This window comes from Ranitomeya imitator, chromosome 6 (assembly GCF_032444005.1).
Source record: "Ranitomeya imitator isolate aRanImi1 chromosome 6, aRanImi1.pri, whole genome shotgun sequence".
Classification (NCBI taxonomy): Eukaryota; Metazoa; Chordata; class Amphibia; order Anura; family Dendrobatidae; genus Ranitomeya; species Ranitomeya imitator.
The window spans coordinates 390,069,645-390,089,988 of NC_091287.1; the positions used below are offsets into that span (position 1 = coordinate 390,069,645).

At 45.2% G+C, this 20,344-nt stretch overlaps 1 protein-coding gene across 1 annotated transcript in view; it reads left to right on the forward strand.

Moving 5' to 3' along the window:
* MYOM1 (myomesin 1) overlaps positions 1-18,916 on the forward strand; it is a 198,613-nt gene extending 179,697 nt beyond the window's left edge. Inside the window, exons 39-40 of the mRNA XM_069731145.1 lie at positions 375-519; positions 18,661-18,916. Coding sequence (XP_069587246.1) covers positions 375-519; positions 18,661-18,797 — 282 coding nt within the window. The 3' untranslated portion in view covers positions 18,798-18,916. The remainder of the gene's footprint in view (positions 1-374; positions 520-18,660) is intronic.
* Positions 18,917-20,344: the final 1,428 nt, after the last annotated feature.

Genomic DNA, 20,344 nt, shown 5'->3' on the forward strand with positions numbered 1-20,344 from the left:
TAAAACAGAATAGAAAAAAATGGAAGTAACCTAATTTAGCTAATTGATGCAGAAATGATGCAGAAAATCTGCAACGTCAAAAACTCGCCAAATACTCAATGTGGGAACGTATCGTAAAAGTGACATTGTTGAAGAGTCTCTGGGCTGGAACTTATCTCTAACCAATTTACTGTTCCTACTGTTTTCTTAGTAGATATAATTTGTGTCTATCTTTATTTTCCGCTTAGCTTTTGACCAATATCCGTTAATTCTTAGGTGTACTAATGCTTTATAAAGTGCATTGCTTTCCATGCTTGGCTGCTTGTATACACCTACACAACTAGAGATGATGCATGTTAGCGTGTGATGACAAAACTCTTCCTTTGCTGCTCCAGCTAATAGTGACACAAATGATGGGTGAGTTCGGAATGGCAATGTTTGTTGCCGATGCTGCAGGTCATGTCATGGAAACTGTGACCCCAGGAAAAAAGAAAGAAGATCCTCCAGCAAAATTTCGAGCCAAGGGAGGAAAACAAAAAGGTAAAATAACAGAAAGCAAGTACTGTCAAATAATTAACAATGTGCCTAAAGTAAAACATCTTTAATAAGAGTGTGGTGTGAAGGCAAAGTATTTTTCCCCATTTATTTAGTCCCACAATTTAAGCTATTTTCTAATATACTTGCTTTAAAATTCCCCTACTGTTCCCTAAGTACACTATCTAACTACTTTTGTATTTTTTTTCTCTGCTTCCTGTCTGATGAATATTAATTTGAGTATCCCCAGTGCTAGGATTGTTATGATAAGGTAATTCAGTACCACAATGGACATAGAAGTCAGAGCACATACAGTAACCTGACAATAACCCAAAAACATAGAACGAGCTCTGAGACGTGGGAACTCTACTGACCGCAATCCCTAATCCTCTCCAACCACACTAGAGGCAGCCGTGGATTGCGCCTAACGCTCCCTATGCAACTCGGCACAGCCTGAGAAACTAGCTAGCCTGAAGATAGAAAATAAGCCTACCTTGCCTCAGAGAAATACCCCAAAGGAAAAGGCAGCCCCCACATATAATGACTGTGAGTTAAGATGAAAAGACAAACGTAGAGATTAAATAGATTTAGCAAAGTGAGGCCCGACTTTCTGAACAGAGCGAGGATAGGAAAGGTAACTTTGCGGTCAACACAAAACCCTACAAAAAACCACGCAAAGGGGGCAAAAAGACCCTCCGTACCGAACTAACGGCACGGAGGTACACCCTCTGCGTCCCAGAGCTTCCAGCAAGCAAGAAAAAAACAAATAAGCAAGCTGGACAGAAAAAACAGCAAACAAAATAGCAAAAGGGGAACTTAGCTATGCAGAGCAGCAGGCCACAGGAACGATCCAGGAGGAAACAGGTCCAATACTAGAACATTGACTGGAGGCCAGGATCAAAGCACTAGGTGGAGTTAAATAGAGCAGCACCTAACGACTTCACCACATCACCTGAGGAAGGAAACTCAGAAGCCGCAGTAACCTTAGTGCGCTTAGGACAATCAGAGATAGCATGAGTGGAATCACCACAGTAGAAACACAGCCCATTCAGACGTCTGTGTTCTTGCCGTTCAACTCTGGTCAAAGTCCTATCGCACTGCATAGGCTCAGGTTTATGCTCAGATAATACCGCCAAATGGTGCACAGATTTACGCTCACGCAAGCGTCGACCGATCTGAATGGCCAAAGACATAGACTCATTCAGACCAGCAGGCATAGGAAATCCCACCATGACATCCTTAAGGGCTTCAGAGAGACCCTTTCTGAAAATAGCTGCAAGCGCACCTTCATTCCATTGAGTGAGTACGGACCACTTTCTAAATTTCTGACAATATACCTCTATCTCATCCTGACCCTGACACAGAGCCAGCAAATTTTTCTCTGCCTGATCCACTGAATTAGGTTCATCGTACAGCAATCCGAGCGCCAGAAAAAACGCATCGATATTACTTAATGCAGGATCTCCTGACGCAAGAGAAAATGCCCAGTCCTGAGGGTTGCCACGTAAAAAAGAAATAATGATCCTAACTTGTTGAACTGGGTCACCAGAGGAGCGAGGTTTCAAAGCCAGAAATAGTTTACAATTATTTTTGAAACTCAGAAATTTAGTTCTATCTCCAAAAAACAAATGAGGAATAGGAATTCTTGGTTCTAACATAGAATTCTGAACCACAAAGTCTTGAATATTTTGTACTCTTGCCGTGAGCTGATCCACACATAAAGACAGACCTTTAATGTCCATCGCTATACCTGTGTCCTGAACCACTCAAATGTCTAGGGGAAAAAAAAGGCAAAACAGTGCAGAGAAAAAAAAAATGGTCTCAGAACTTCTTATTCCCTCTATTGAGAATCATTAGTACTTTGGGCCTCCAGTACTGTTATGATAAGGTAATTCAATACCACAATGGACATAGAAGTCAGAGCACATATAGTGACCTGACAATAACCCAAAAACATAGAACGAGCTCTGAGACGTGGGAACTCTGCTGACCGCAATCCCTAATCCTCTCCAACCACACTAGAGGCAGCCGTGGATTGCGCCTAACGCTCCCTATGCAACTCGGCACAGCCTGAGAAACTAGCTAGCCTGAAGATAGAAAATAAGCCTACCTTGCCTCAGAGAAATACCCCAAAGGAAAAGGCAGCCCCCACATATAATGACTGTGAGTTAAGATGAAAAGACAAACGTAGAGATTAAATAGATTTAGCAAAGTGAGGCCCGACTTTCTGAACAGAGCGAGGATAGGAAAGGTAACTTTGCGGTCAACACAAAACCCTACAAAAAACCACGCAAAGGGGGCAAAAAGACCCTCCGTACCGAACTAACGGCACGGAGGTACACCCTCTGCGTCCCAGAGCTTCCAGCAAGCAAGAAAAAAACAAATAAGCAAGCTGGACAGAAAAAACAGCAAACAAAATAGCAAAAGGGGAACTTAGCTATGCAGAGCAGCAGGCCACAGGAACGATCCAGGAGGAAACAGGTCCAATACTAGAACATTGACTGGAGGCCAGGATCAAAGCACTAGGTGGAGTTAAATAGAGCAGCACCTAACGACTTCACCACATCACCTGAGGAAGGAAACTCAGAAGCCGCAGTACCACTCTCCTCCACCAACGGAAGCTCACAGAGAGAATCAGCCGAAGTACCACTTGTGACCACAGGAGGGAGCTCTGCCACAGAATTCACAACAGTACCCCCCCCCTTGAGGAGGGGTCACCGAACCCTCACCAGAGCCCCCAGGACGACCAGGATGAGCCACATGAAAGGCACGAACAAGATCGGGAGCATGGACATCAGAGGCAAAGACCCAGGAATTATCTTCCTGAGCATAACCCTTCCACTTAACCAGATACTGGAGTTTCCATCTTGAAACACGAGAATCCAAAATCTTCTCCACAATATACTCCAACTCCCCCTCCACCAAAACCGGGGCAGGAGGATCAACAGATGGAACCATAGGTGCCACGTATCTCCGCAACAATGACCTATGGAATACGTTATGGATGGAAAAAGAATCTGGAAGGGTCAGACGAAAAGACACAGGATTAAGAACCTCAGAAATCCTATACGGACCAATGAAACAAGGTTTAAACTTAGGAGAGGAAACCTTCATAGGAATATGACGAGAAGATAACCAAACCAAATCCCCAACACGAAGTCGGGGACCCACACAGCGTCTGCGATTAGCGAAAAGTTGAGCCTTCTCCTGGGACAAGGTCAAATTGTCCACTACATGAGTCCAAATCTGCTGCAACCTGTCCACCACAGTATCCACACCAGGACAGTCCGAAGACTCAACCTGCCCTGAAGAGAAACGAGGATGGAACCCAGAGTTGCAGAAAAACGGCGAAACCAAGGTAGCCGAGCTGGCCCGATTATTAAGGACAAACTCAGCCAAAGGCAAAAAGGACACCCAGTCATCCTGATCAGCAGAAACAAAGCATCTCAGATATGTTTCCAAGGTCTGATTGGTTCGTTCGGTCTGGCCATTAGTCTGAGGATGGAAAGCCGAGGAAAAAGACAAGTCAATGCCCATCCTAGCACAAAAGGCTCACCAAAACCTCGAAACAAACTGGGAACCTCTGTCAGAAACGATATTCTCTGGAATGCCATGTAAACGAACCACATGCTGGAAGAACAATGGCACCAAATCAGAGGAGGAAGGTAATTTAGACAAGGGTACCAAATGGACCATCTTAGAGAAGTGATCACAGACCACCCAAATGACTGACATCTTTTGAGAGACGGGAAGATCTGAATCCATAGAGATATGTGTCCAAGGCCTCTTCGGGACTGGCAAGGGCAAAAGCAACCCACTGGCACGAGAACAGCAGGGCTTAGCCCGAGCACAAATCCCACAGGACTGCACAAAAGAACGCACATCCCGCGACAGAGAAGGCCACCAAAAGGATCTAGCCACTAAATCTCTGGTACCAAAGATTCCAGGATGACCAGCCAACACCGAACAATGAACCTCAGAGATAACTTTATTCGTCCACCTATCAGGGACAAACAGTTTCTCCGCTGGGCAACGATCAGGTTTATTAGCCTGAAATTTTTGCAGCACCCGCCGCAAATCAGGGGAGATGGCAGACACAATTACTCCCTCTTTGAGAATACCCGCCGGCTCAGATAAACACGGAGAGTCGGGCACAAAACTCCTAGACAGAGCATCCGCCTTCACATTTTTAGAGCCCGGAAGGTACGAAATCACAAAGTCAAAACGGGCAAAAAACAGCGACCAACGAGCCTGTCTAGGATTCAACTGCTTGGCAGACTCGAGATAAGTCAAGTTCTTATGATCAGTCAAGACCACCACGCATTGCTTAGCTCCTTCAAGCCAATGACACCACTCCTCGAATGCCCACTTCATGGCCAGCAACTCTCGATTGCCAACATCATAATTTTGCTCAGCAGGCGAAAACTTCCTAGAAAAGAAGGCGCATGGTTTAATCACCGAGCAATCAGAACTTCTCTGCGACAAAACAGCCCCTGCTCCAATCTCAAGCATCAACCTCGACCTGGAATGGAAGCAAAACATCTGGTTGACACAACACAGGGGCAGAAGAAAAACGACGCTTCAACTCTTGAAAAGCTTCCACAGCAGCAGAAGACCAATTGACCACATCAGCACCCTTCTTGGTCAAATCGGTCAATGGTTTAGCAATACTAGAAAAATTGCAGATGAAGCGACGATAAAAATTAGCAAAGCCCAGGAACTTTTGCAGACTTTTCAGAGATGTCGGCTGAGTCCAATCATGGATGGCTTGGACCTTAACAGGGTCCATCTCGATAGTAGAAGGGGAAAAGATGAACCCCAAAAATGAAACCTTCTGAACACCAAAGAGACACTTTGATCCCTTCACAAACAAAGAATTAGCACGCAAGACCTGAAACACCGTTCTGACCTGCTTCACATGAGACTCCCAATCATCCGAGAAGATCAAAATGTCATCCAAGTACACAATCAGGAATTTATCCAGGTACTCTCGGAAGATGTCATGCATAAAGGACTGAAACACTGATGGAGCATTGGCAAGTCCGAATGGCATCACTAGATACTCAAAATGGCCCTCGGGCGTATTAAATGCAGTTTTCCATTCATCGCCTCGCTTAATACGCACAAGATTATACGCACCACGAAGATCTATCTTGGTGAACCAACTAGCCCCCTTAATCCGAGCAAACAAATCAGATAACAACGGCAAGAGGTACTAAAATTTAACCGTGATCTTATTTAGAAAGCGGTAATCTATACAAGGTCTCAGCGAACCATCCTTCTTGGCCACAAAAAAGAACCATGCTCCTAATGGTGACGATGACGGGCGAATATGCCCCTTCTCCAAGGACTCCTTCACGTAACTCCGCATAGCGGCGTGCTCAGGCACAGATAAATTAAACAGTCGACCTTTTGGGAATTTACTACCAGGAATCAAATCGATAGCACAATCACAATCCCTATGCGGAGGTAGGGTATCGGACTTGGGCTCATCAAATACATCCCGGTAATCAGACAAGAACTCTGGAACCTCAGAAGGGGTGGATGACGAAATAGACAGAAATGGGACATCACCATGTACCCCCTGACAACCCCAGCTGGACACAGACATTGATTTCCAATCTAATACTGGATTATGGACTTGTAGCCATGGCAACCCCAACACGACCACATCATGCAGATTATGCAACACCAGAAAACGAATAACCTCCTGATGTGCAGGAGCCATGCACATGGTCAGCTGGGTCCAGTACTGAGGCTTATTCTTGGCCAAAGGCGTAGCATCAATTCCTCTCAATGGAATAGGACACTGCAAGGGCTCCAAGAAAAACCCACAACGCCTAGCAAACTCCAAGTCCATCAAATTCAGGGCAGCGCCTGAATCCACAAATGCCATGACAGAATAAGATGACAAAGAGCAGATCAAGGTAACGGACAAAAGAAATTTTGACTGTACCGTACCAATGGTGGCAGACCTAGCGAACCGCTTAGTGCGCTTAGGACAATCAGAGATAGCATGAGTGGAATCACCACAGTAGAAACACAGCCCATTCAGACGTCTGTGTTCTTGCCGTTCAACTCTGGTCAAAGTCCTATCGCACTGCATAGGCTCAGGTTTATGCTCAGATAATACCGCCAAATGGTGCACAGATTTACGCTCACGCAAGCGTCGACCGATCTGAATGGCCAAAGACATAGACTCATTCAGACCAGCAGGCATAGGAAATCCCACCATGACATCCTTAAGGGCTTCAGAGAGACCCTTTCTGAAAATAGCTGCAAGCGCACCTTCATTCCATTGAGTGAGTACGGACCACTTTCTAAATTTCTGACAATATACCTCTATCTCATCCTGACCCTGACACAGAGCCAGCAAATTTTTCTCTGCCTGATCCACTGAATTAGGTTCATCGTACAGCAATCCGAGCGCCAGAAAAAACGCATCGATATTACTTAATGCAGGATCTCCTGACGCAAGAGAAAATGCCCAGTCCTGAGGGTTGCCACGTAAAAAAGAAATAATGATCCTAACTTGTTGAACTGGGTCACCAGAGGAGCGAGGTTTCAAAGCCAGAAATAGTTTACAATTATTTTTGAAACTCAGAAATTTAGTTCTATCTCCAAAAAACAAATGAGGAATAGGAATTCTTGGTTCTAACATAGAATTCTGAACCACAAAGTCTTGAATATTTTGTACTCTTGCCGTGAGCTGATCCACACATAAAGACAGACCTTTAATGTCCATCGCTATACCTGTGTCCTGAACCACTCAAATGTCTAGGGGAAAAAAAAGGCAAAACACAGTGCAGAGAAAAAAAAAATGGTCTCAGAACTTCTTATTCCCTCTATTGAGAATCATTAGTACTTTGGGCCTCCAGTACTGTTATGATAAGGTAATTCAATACCACAATGGACATAGAAGTCAGAGCACATATAGTGACCTGACAATAACCCAAAAACATAGAACGAGCTCTGAGACGTGGGAACTCTGCTGACCGCAATCCCTAATCCTCTCCAACCACACTAGAGGCAGCCGTGGATTGCGCCTAACGCTCCCTATGCAACTCGGCACAGCCTGAGAAACTAGCTAGCCTGAAGATAGAAAATAAGCCTACCTTGCCTCAGAGAAATACCCCAAAGGAAAAGGCAGCCCCCACATATAATGACTCTGAGTTAAGATGAAAAGACAAACGTAGAGATTAAATAGATTTAGCAAAGTGAGGCCCGACTTTCTGAACAGAGCGAGGATAGGAAAGGTAACTTTGCGGTCAACACAAAACCCTACAAAAAACCACGCAAAAGGGGCAAAAAGACCCTCCGTACCGAACTAACGGCACGGAGGTACACCCTCTGCGTCCCAGAGCTTCCAGCAAGCAAGAAAAAAACAAATAAGCAAGCTGGACAGAAAAAACAGCAAACAAAATAGCAAAAGGGGAACTTAGCTATGCAGAGCAGCAGGCCACAGGAACGATCCAGGAGGAAACAGGTCCAATACTAGAACATTGACTGGAGGCCAGGATCAAAGCACTAGGTGGGGTAAATAGAGCAGCACCTAACGACTTCACCACATCACCTGAGGAAGGAAACTCAGAAGCCGCAGTACCACTCTCCTCCACCAACGGAAGCTCACAGAGAGAATCAGCCGAAGTACCACTTGTGACCACAGGAGGGAGCTCTGCCACAGAATTCACAGCATAGGATAGTCAATAAAAGCATCATAAGGAGGTAGAGCCTGTGCTCACTGCCGTAGTACCTTCCCTCTCCCTGAAAAGAAGGATCATCAGTGATGTTCGTTTCAGGGGCAGAGCGGTGTCACTGTACCCCACAGAGACCAGTGAGGTCACCTAAGGGGAGGCGCTAGTCGTCCTGCACACTAGGTATAGTGACACCGCTCTAGTGCTGACTTATTACTATTCAGCTAAGCAGACAACAGACCAGCCATCATGCTCATCGCACAGGGCACTGGGGGAGACTCAGCATTATAAGGTTAGTAATGGTGGTCTCTCCATTACTAACCCCTGGGCTTGATGTCAGCTAACATTACAAAGCTGACATCAACCCCAAAATATTACCGAACTTTCCAACACACCAGGGTAACTGGAAGAGCTGGACAAAGCGCCAGAATTGGCGCATCTAATGGATGCTCCTTTTCTGGGGCATAGTTACAAGCTGCTGTTTTAAGCATTGGGAGGGCCAAATATCTATGGGCTTTCACAGCCTGAGAATATTGGCCCTCAGGTGTCTGCTTTAGCTTGGCCAGTTATCAAAAATTATTTAATTAAAAAACCTTGTGGGGAGCCCTCTATATTTGTTAGCCAGCCAAGATAAAGCTGACAGCTGAATTCTGTAGCCCACAGCTGCAGAAAAAGCTTTACCTGAGATTGTCAAAAATAGAGACCTCACGTCTTTTTTTTTTTTTTTTTTTCACACAGTCTGCCGGCCATTCACAGCCATGCCAATACTTGACATGACTGTGATATGGCTGGAAGTGCTCACACGGCAAAAGCTTGTTGATTGGCTGCGCTGCAGCTTTTCAATAAGCTTTTGGGTGCTGAACTTGAACAGTAACACGGACGTCTGGGAGAAGTCCATGTTTGTTGTCCGTGCACAGACATTAGGTGTCCGGTACGGACCCCGAACTTTACTGTTCGGATTTGCCTATCATTAATCATGACCATTAACACACAGTTGAGTGTGGAAAGTGATTCAAGATGGTCCTCAGTCATGCTGGCGAGCATGGCAAATTGTAGGAGTATCGCTTGCTTGTGGGATGACAGGAATATTTTTAGCACCAGCCAAGGGATGACTATTAGATAATGCAAGGCTCACCTTGTAAAGTGGACCGGGTAAGCCACAGGTCCAGGTGGGTACACGATCGCCGAGCATCAGTGCAGCTTGCAGGATAGAAGTGGCACACACAGGGGTGAAATATACAAGAATAGAAGCAGGTTAAGCACGATATGCACAGAAGGTGGAGTACACAAAACTAGTGTCTGGAATAGCAGTTTGAATCCGAATACACAGCTGTGTGCCCTAACGTGTCTTAAAAGGCCTAGGGAAATTATGACACACGCCGGGCAGCCTACAAAGCCCCACAAGGAGCACAACAGACAGCAGCAGACCAAGGTGAAGGGAGGAAAGCCTGGACCAGGGACAGGTGTGCAACAGTTAGCCATGGTTTGAGACCCTTGCTATAAAAGAAAAATGGGGCAATATTTTTTTACAGCTTCAGAAAGGGAGTCAAAATTGGTGTATTGAAACATTAGCAAAATGTCTGCTGAACTGACACTTTTTCTGCTCTCCACATAGCCCAAACTCCTCCTCTTGTACCTGCACTAGTTATTAAAAATTAGCTGAAGCAGCACCAGTGATTACAGTATATATGACATGATGGACCAGATGGTTTATCTGATGCTATTCTAACCTGCACTTTAGCAAACAGAGACGTGCTATCTGAACGACCAGATCCAGTCATAACTTTTGATGGCTTTGTAATGCCCAAACAGTCAAAAAGGTCCTCTGCACGTCTGAAAATGTTACGTCTGTCAAAATGAATCAGGCATAGATCAATCTCTGTTTTCATTTACCTACAGGTAATGTCAATGACTAATTAAGCTTTTGCATTTACCTACCAATCCATTGTATTCTACTCTGTTCTGCTGCCACCAGTGCTGATGCCCCTTGCCCCGTCGGGCATCTTTTGCCTGCCTGTCTGTCACGTTAGATATACACTGTACACTGTGCTGCTGCTGCCAGTGCTGGCCCTACACAGCTGGATATCTGTTTGCCTGCCCCATCATATTATATACAACAGCCACTAATACAGTACTGCTGTTGGGAACCCTACCCTGCACAGGATAAATAATTCTGAAACTGCTCACAAGAATGGAACAATTTATCCAAGGTTTGGAACAAAACCATAGTAACATAGTTAGCAAGGCCGAAAAAATACATTTGTCCATTAAGTTCAGCCTATATTCCGTCAGAATAAATCCCCAGATCTACGTCCTTCTGAAGAACCTAATAACTGTAAGGTACAATATTGTTACGCTCCAGGAAGACATCCAAGCCTCTCTTCAACCCCTCGACTTAGTTCGCCATGACCACCTCCTCAGGCAAGGAATTCCAAATTCTCATTGCCTTAACAGAAAAGAATCCTCTTCTATGTTGTTGGAAAAACCTTCTCTCCTCCAGATGCAGAGAATGCCCCCTTGTGACCGTCAGCTTCCTTGGTGTAAATAGATCCTCAGAGAGATATTTGTATTGTCCCCTTATATACTTACAGTATACATGGTTATTAGATCACACCTCAATGGTCTTTTTTCTAGACTAAATAATACTAATTTTGCTCATCTCTCTGGGTATTGTAGTTCCCCCATCCCCTATATTATGAATTTTGTTGCCCTCCTTTGTACTCGCTCTAGTTCCATTATATCCTTCCGGAGCACCGGTGCCCAAAACTGTACACAGTACTCCATGTGCAGTCTAACCAGAGATTTGTACAGAGGCAGTATAATGCTCTCATCATGTGTGTCCAGACCTCTTTTAATGCACCCCATGATCCTGTTTGCCTTGGCAGCCGCTGCCTGGCACTGGCTGCTCCAGGTAAGTTTATCATTAACTAGGATCCCCAAGTCCTTCTCCATGTCAGATTTACCCAGTGGTTTCCCGTTCAGTGTGTAATGGTGATATTGATTCCTTCTTCCCATATGTATAACCTTACATTTATCATTGTTAAACAGCACCTACCACCTCTCGGCCCAAGTTTACAACTTATCCAGATCCATCTGTAGCAGAATACTATCTTCTCTTGTATTGACTGCTTTACATACTTTTGTATCATCTGCAAATATTTTACTGTGTAAACCTTCTACCAGATCGTTAATAAATATGTTGAAGAGAATACGTCGCAACACCGACCCCTGCAGTACCCCACTGGTCACAGCGACCCAGTTAGAGAATATACCATTTATAAACACTCTCTGCTTTCTATTACTAAGCCAGTTACTTACCCATTTACACACATTTACCCCTAGACCTAGCATTCTTATTTTGTGTACCAACCTTTTGTGTAGCCTGGTGTTGTGAATTCTGCTTTTGGGCTCCCTCCGGTGGTTGTAGGTGGTAATGCAGTTGTCCCTGGGCTGCAGTCCTGGACAGGTGTATCTGCTGATTGCAATTCTGACTGGAGTATTTAGGTTTGCAGGACTCATTAGTCCTTGCCAGTTGTCAATGTTTCTTGGGAAGTGTTGGATCTCTGTCTGGCTTCTCCTGCTTAGCTGCCAATTCAGCAAAGATAAGAGTCTGTTTCTTTTTCTATGGCACACAAGCTGTGTGCTTGTTTTTTGATTGTATTCCTGCTCTGAGTGTAGGATTCTCTGGAGTTGCAGATATACGTTCCACGTCTTTAGTTAGATGGAGGAATTTTTTGTATAATCTGCTGTGGATATTTTTGGAAGGGTTTTTAATACTGACCGCACAGAACTCTGTCCTATCCTTTCCTATTTTAGCTAGAGTGGCCTCTTTTGCTAAATCCTGTTTTCTGCCTGTGTTTGTCTTTCCTCTCCTACTCACAGCCAATATTTGTGGGGGGCTGCCTATCCTTTGGAGTTCTGCTCTGAGGCAAGGTAGTATTCCTATTTCCATCTATAGGGGTATTTAGTCCTCCGGCTGTGACGAGGTGTCTAGGGTTTGTTAGGTACACAACACGGCTACTTCTAGTTGCGGTGTTAAGATCAGGATTTGTGGTCAGTATAGTTACCACTTACTCCAGTGAAAGTTTTCATGCTGCTCCAAGGTCACCGGATCATAACAGCCCGGTATCGTTTTTGAAAAATTAGGATATACCACATCCAATGATTCACCTTGGTCCAGTCTATAGCTTACCTCTTCATAAAAACTAAGTAGATTGGTTTGAAAGGAGTGATTCCTCATAAACTCATGCTGATATGGAGTTAAACAGTTATTCTCACTGAGATAATCCAGAATAACATCCCTCAGAAACCCTCCAAATATTTTACCAACAATAGACTTACCGGCCTACAGTTTCCAGGTCCACTTTTAGAGCCCTTTTTGAATATTGGTACCACATTTGCTATGGGTCAGTCCTGTGGAACAGACCCCATCGCTATAGAGTCCCTAAATAAAAGAAATAATGGTCTGTCTATTACACTACCATTCAAAAATTTAGGGTTACCCAGACAATTTTGTGTTTTCCATGAAAACTCATACTTCTATTAATCAAATGAGTTGCCAAATGAATTGAAAATCTAGTCCAGCCATTGACAAGGTTCGAAAAAAAGATTTTTATTTGAAATAATAATTTTTTTCCTTCAAACTTTGCTTTCGTCAAAGAATGCTCCCTTTGCAGCAGTTACAGCATTGCAGACCTTTGGTATTCTAGCAGTTAATTTGCTGAGGTAATCTGGAGAAGTTTCACCCCATACTTCCAGAAGCCCCTCCCACAAGCCCACAAGTTGGTTTGGCTTGATGGGCACTTATTGCGTACCATACGGTCAAGCTGCTCCCACAACAGCTCAATGGGGTTGAGATCTTGTGACTGCGCTGGCCACTCCATTAGATAGAATACCAGCTGCCTGATTCTTCCCTAAATAGTTCTTGCATAATTTGGAGGCGTGCTTTGGGTCATTGTCCTGTTGTAGGATGAAACTGGCTCCAATCAAGCGCTGTCCACAGGGTATGGCATGGCGCTGCAAAATGGAGTGATAGCCTTCCTAATTCAATAACCCTTTTACCTTGTACAAATCTCCCACTTTACCAGCACCAAAGCAACCCCAGATCATCACATTACCTCCACTGTTATGTTTGCTAATGACAGGTGTTATGAAGGCAATCCAGAAACACAGTGTGCTTAGCGATCAGAGCGCACACAGTGATCTGACAAATACCCAAAAATACAAGAACGAGCTCTGAGACGTGGAAACTCTGTAGACTGCACACCTGATCCTATCCTAAACACAACTAAAAGCGGCTGTGGATTGCGCCTAACAACTACCTAGGCAACTCGGCACAGCCTAAGAAACTAGCTAGCCTGAAGATAGAAAAATAGGCCTGACTTGCCCCAGAGAAATTCCCCAAAGGAAAAGGCAGCCCCCCACATATAATGACTGTGAGTAAGATGAAAAGACAAAACGTAGGGATGCACACTAATTGCGTCATCGCGCCCTCTGACCTGAGAGTCACTGCAGAGGACGCAGAAGACACAGCGGCACCGACGGTGGAACGGGGGACAGGTGAATATGCGGCTCCACCCCTATGGGAGTGGAGTCGGGTCCATATTCATTACTGTAATGAGCGGTACCATGTGACCGCTCAATACAGGAAGAAGCTGTCACCGCCCGGAGAACCAGGGACGTGCAGGGACCGCGCCAGGAGCAGGTGATTATTATTAATCAGCTACCGCTTCCCCTCCCCTGCTGACCCATGGGAATGACTCAAGTATAAGCCGAGAGGGGCAATTTCAGCCTAAAAAAATGGGCTGAAATTCTCAGCTTATACTCGAGTATATACGGTATGTATATGCAGCTCTGGCAAAAATTAAGAGACCAATGCACAGTTTTATAAAAATCAGCTTCTCTACATGTCTGGCAGTCCTTCCATTCCAGGGGCAGCATGGTGGTGCAGTGGTTAGCACAGCAGCCTTGCAGCGCTGGAGTCCTGGGTTCAAACCCCACCATCTGCAAAGAGTTTGTATGTTCTCTCCGTGTTTGCGTGGGTTTCCTCCGGGTACTCCGGTTTCCTCCCACATTCCAAAGACAGACTGATAGGGAATTTAGATTGTGAGCCCCAAGGTGGACAGTGATGATAATGTGTGCAACCTATGAAACGCTGCGAAATATGTTAGCGCTATATAAAAATAAAGATTATTATTATTAAGTGTCAGTTGAATTCAAACCAGAGTACACCTCATTCTACTTAATGTGCTTCTGATTAGGTGATCAGCGGAACCAAACCTTATTTAATGAAGGAAAATATAAAAAAAACCCTGCTGTGGTGTTCACAATCCTTTTACAATAGGACAAGCTGGGTGGCAAAACAAGTGCTAGTAATATCCCAAAAGTAATAGGAATGAAAAAATAACTTTTAACCATGCCAAAGGAGTTGAAAAGAAAAGTCTTGAGTGAGGAAAAGAAGGGCTCAATTCTGGCTTTACTAGCAGAGGGATACAGTGAGTGTCATGTTGCCTCCATCCTTAAAATTTCTAAGACGGCAGTCCATTACAAAAAGGTCAAGCAGCAGACATTGGAGACAACAAAGCTATAGACCGGCAGGGCAAAAATGACTCTCCACTGACCAGGATGACCGTCATCTTATTCGAATGTCACTTAGCAACCGCAGGATGACATCAAGTAACCTACAAAAGGAATGGCAAATGGCAGCTGGTGTGAAGTGCGTGGCTAGAACTGTTCGTAACAGGCTCCTAGAGGCAAGGCTCAAGTCATGTAAAGGTAGAAAAAAGCCTTTTATCAATGAGAAGCAAAGGAGAGCCAGGCTGAAGTTTGCCAAAGACCATAAGTATTGGACCATAGAGGACTGAAGTAAAGTAGTTTTCTCTGATGAGTCTAATTTTTAGCTTTGCCCAACACCTGGTCTTCTAATGGTTAGACGGAGACCTGGAGAAGCATATAAGCCAGTGCCTTGCACCCACTGTGAAATTTTGTGTGGAGGGTTGGTGATGATCTGGGGATGCTTCAGCAAGGCTGAAATTGGGCAGATTAATCTTTGTGACGGATGTATGAATCAAGCCGCATACAAGGTTAATTCCTTCAGCTCAGGGGGTGTTCCCCAACTCTGAGGACTGTTTTTTCCAGCAGGACAATGAGCCATGCCACACAGCTAGGTCAATCAATGTGTGAATGAAGGACTACCACATCAAATCCCTGTCATGGCCAGCCCTGCATTGTGTTTCTATTCATTCGTCTATTCAGCCTTCTGAACTCCGGCTTCCATCTGACTATCCTTCTGTCTCACCCTCTAGTACTTCGCTTGTCCCCTGGTTATTGACCTTGACACATTTGACTATTCTTTGGCGCCGTTTGCCTCTTTTGCACCCCGGCACCTGGCTCCGCCCCTGGTCACTCCTCCTCTGTCACATGGTTCAGGTCCTGCTTGCTTCTCGGTGAGTTCTCCGCCGTTCTGCTCTGGGCTCCCTTACTGCAGCGAGTAGCCTCCCGGCAGTAATTATGCCCGGGAGCCATGACAGGCTGCAGGATACTCGTTGGAAGCCACCTTGTGCCTTGCTATCTGAGTGGATAGATGCCTCAGGGAGAGGCATGCACCAAATCTGCCCCCTGTTGTCCTAGCTAGGGAGGAGGATTACCGGTGCAGACGGATGAACCCATGCAGGTGGGAGGAGTTTCATCTCAAACAGGATTGCATGTGGTTCACCTTGGTGTGGGGGCATGTTTCTATTGTGGGTAGACTGGTCATTTCATCGGTGTCTGCCCAGCTCGTGCCTAAGTATCATCAACATCACATAAGCCATGTCCCCCTGGTCGTGTGGAGGGAGGTGACCATGGTGTATATATTTTCTCCATTTTCTCTTCTCAGTGTACCTTACCTGCTGATGTGGTGGTTGGCAGGGTAACTGAGACTGTACCACTGCTGGTGGACTTATCGTTTTAGGCCTCCCTTGGTTGAAAGGCACAACCCGGTCATAGATTGGCGGTCCAGGGAAGTAGTCAGCTGGGACCAGTCATGTAAGGACTGCAGCCATGGAGCTACGATCTCTGCCGTCTTTCTGCAACCTACCCCTTCTTGTCCGGTGGGGGCAGCAGAGATGCTGCGAGGGAGTAGAGGCAAGACTCAACCCTCAACACTAGTTAACTCTGAGTGTTGGAGTCCTCTTAGGAGGAGGTGTCAGGGGAGGGTGGTGGTTCCCTCTGTGTGTAGTGGGGGTGTGAGTTTGGAGACACAGGGGGACATCTCTGTTGTCGGTTCTGTAAAGAATTCACCATCTTGTGGCAAACGTATGCATGGAAATAGACTTTCAGGTCCGGACGTGTGTGTGAACGAGTACGTGTGGGTGTCCACCAAAAACATCAGGTGGAAATGTGCTACTGGGACCTGGAATTCTAGGGTAATCGGGCCGTTTTGGGTGTTGGCCATTCTCAGCCCAGGGACTTTGCAGCTGGAGTTACCCCCAGTAATGCACATACATAACTCATTCCACAGGTCGGCACTCTGGAGATTTGTGGTGCCTCCGGAGCCTACGTTGTCACCTCCATTGGACTGCGTTCGCCATAAACCTGAGGGTCAGGTGTCTGCAGAGGTAAACTCTGGTGGATTGAGGTGTCCTCAACATGTGTCGTTTTCTGGTGAGGACTGGTGTTGAGGGTCCAGAGGCCCCTCTCTGAAATGGGGGTACTGTCACAATCCATTTTTGGATTTGTGGCAGCTCTGGTTCCACTCAGTTTAAAACTTTTTTCCTTTTGGACCATCAGGGATTAATGTCAGTTTATTTCCCTCCTGGAAATCTGATGTTACTGCAGTCCTGCTGGGTCAGCTGATGCAGGTAGTGACCACTCCCACCATCCTTTAAAACGTCACCTGATGCATCAGCTGACTGTTGGTGATAGTTATTTTCGGGAGACCAGCCTAACAGGAGCAGCGCTCTGGGGTCAGCCACATCTGGTGTTTGGAGTCCTGCTGCTGTTGTTTTCTGATGTATGGAGCTTAGCAGCGGTGTACATAAGCTAAGTGTGGTGTTTTTGTTACCTTGTCCCTTTGGTGTTTGTCACTTCCCCCTGTGTGTATTATCTGCAGAGGTGAGGCTTATGCTCCTTGCTGGTCAGGGCAGTAATAGGTGACTTCTATGGAAGAGGTATCCTGATGGTGGTGGGGGGAAGGACCCTCATAGGGTGTTAGGGAAGTGCAGGGACAGGTTCAGGTTTGAGCTCAGGTGGTGACCATTCCCCATTCCCTATGAGTAGGGCCTTCCTCTCACCTATACCATCCCCGTTGTATGAGTATTGTGCCGTTAGCTGACCGACCATCCGTTGGTGTCACACCTTGACACCTTTTTGGTGATAATTCTAAGCGGTCTGTGTGGAGAAAACTAGGCACTGCTCATCACCTGCCCAATACAATCCCAATAGTGAAACATGGTGGTGGCAGCATCATGCTGTAGGGGTGTTTTTCAGCTGCAGGGACAAAACGACTGGTTGTCATTAAAGGAAACATAAATGCGGCCAAGTACAGAGATATCCTGGGGTGCAGAGTGTACATTGATGAGAAAAAAATGAACTTTTTTGAATTTACCAAATGGCTGCAATGAAACAAAGAGTGACAAATTTAAAGGGGTCTGAATACTCTCCGTACCCAATATATACACAGTACACATTTGCATATATGATATATAATTATACAAGCGGATCAAACTCATCAGTCTCCTAAATGCCTATGGAGCTTTTGAGTTCAGGCCCTGGGAACTGAAGCCGGCCTTGAAATTGTGAAAGCAGCCATATCTGTGTGACTGTTCATTAATATATTGCATCTGGTGCAAAAACTGGAGACTGTTCAGCCTGGTTGTCTGTTATCCCCATGATCATTGGACATTGCGTTATCGTAAAGCAAGAGTCAGGCTATGTTCACATTAGCGTTGTGCGGGGCAGCGTTGGGCGCAGCCGCGGCGACGCATGCGTCATGCGCCCCTATATTTAACATGGGGGCGCATCGACATGCGTTGTCTTGCGTTTTGTGACGCATGCGTCATTTTGGCGCAACTGTCAGGGCGCAAAGGACGCTGCATGATGTAGTTTTTTCTGCACCAAAAATCATGCAAAAATGAACGCATGCGTCACAAAAAGCTGCGTTGTGCATGCGTTGTGCGTTGCGTCACCGACGCTACCCCGCACAACGCTAATGTGAACGTAGCCTCAGTGTGATCTAATGTGAGTTATGGTAGAACTAACAGTGGTAAGTCACAATATCACATGGCGATCTGCAATGATTGTCCAACCCTATAATAGATGTGTGTATTGTTGTAGTGAAATTGGCCTTAATAATGTTTGTTAAAGTCTGTAAAATATTACAGAGACGTTTAGGAGAAAAAAGAGGTGAATGTTCTTTGGATTTATGACATAAGAAAATAAAAAGCCAATTATTCTTTTCTTTTTATGTCATAAGAATTAGAAAAACCGCGTGTGGAGGAGATTGTTGCGACAGAAGAAACACCAGACCCCGGGGAAATTCCTATAGTGGAAGAACCAGAAGGTGCTACAGAACAATGTCAGGAGGCGGCTGAAGCTGGAAAACCGCTATAGGCTGTAATGTGTGAATCGGAGCTTGCTACGTGGCTCGTCGGTCTCCTGACTTAACGGTTTAATACTCATATTCTGTATTATATAACGATTCTGCTTCTCATTGTACTGTTCCTCTGTGGTTCCTCAGTAAATGCATGAACCATTTGACATCTATATGGTATTTATCTTGTCACAGCGCAGTCTGTGTTGACTGTGCATACTATGTAGCACCACAGATAACTTCCCTGGAGGAATAACAGAGCCCATACAGAGTTAAAAAAAGTCTCAAAATTATTATTTCATGGGGAATGCAAGTATTGACTAAACAGACTGAGCTCAGATAAAACATCTGTATTTCGGCTAACAAACTCCCGGACCTCGTGAACCTGTTTAGGAGACAATGTATCTGCTATTTTGACTACGGAGAATGGTTCTCCTGACACACCCAGAGGTAATGTAGCCTTCTCCACAGGAAATGCAGGCAGCGGACTATCCCCACCAAGGTGGTTCTTACCCGAGCCTCCTGGTTATAGACCTGACTCTGAGACCGTCGGATATTCAAAAAACCCCAAAACCTAATATCTGACCTCACTGACGGCTTTCAGGTCCTCTTCTTTCTGCCGTTGAGCACCTAGATATCCTGCCTCTTCATTATAGACCTGTACTGTTGGATGTGTGAAGGTCGGCGCTCACTGAGGGTCTTAAGGTCGAGTTAGCATCACAACCTCATGACGTGCAGTATTCTGGTCTGGACAAGGCCGAAAGCCCAGGCTGAAGAGGCTGGAGATGTGGCACACGGATGATGGAAAGAGAAGGACTGGACAGCAAGGAGAGTATGGTTAAAAAAAAAAAAACCAATACTCACCTCTCTGGCCTCCCTGCCCCGTCCTCTTTTCTGCTGTCACATGCCACATCTCCAAAACTTCAGTCCAGGCCTCAAAGACCTTATGACGCATAGTAACCTCGGAGACCTACATGTGGCCAAAAGTCCTGGTCTATAGTGAAGAGTCCTGAGAGTCTGGAGATGTAGCACAAAGGTGGAAAGAAGAGGCCAAATGGCTGTTTCAATTTCCATACATATTTGGGTTATAAGTAAAGCTGCAGAATATATCTAGTTGGTAACCCGGGGACTGTCTGCAGTCAATAAATACAGCGTTGGCTCTTCCAGAAACAGAGCCACTCATGTCCGATGACTAGATTTTATATTATGCCTCATTTACCTTGAGATGAATAGGGCTGGGCTGCAATACTACATGCAGCAAACTCACAATAGCGGCGCTGTTTCTAAAAGCAAAATGATTATTTTCTATTGGCAGAGATGTGTTTTTCTTGTGACTGTAGTAATTTTTTTTAACCTTGGCTCTCCAAAATTATGGTTCCATAAACCCTTCTTATTCATTGTCTCTCACACTTTGGACCGTTTTTTAAAATTCTGCATAACCCCTTTAGTATTAAAAATGACACAAATATTTAGGATGTTGTTTTCACATTTAAAATGTAAGAAATGAAATGACTGATTGTATTGTAATCTTTTTTTACACTGATCAATAAACCAGACCTGGGTGGAG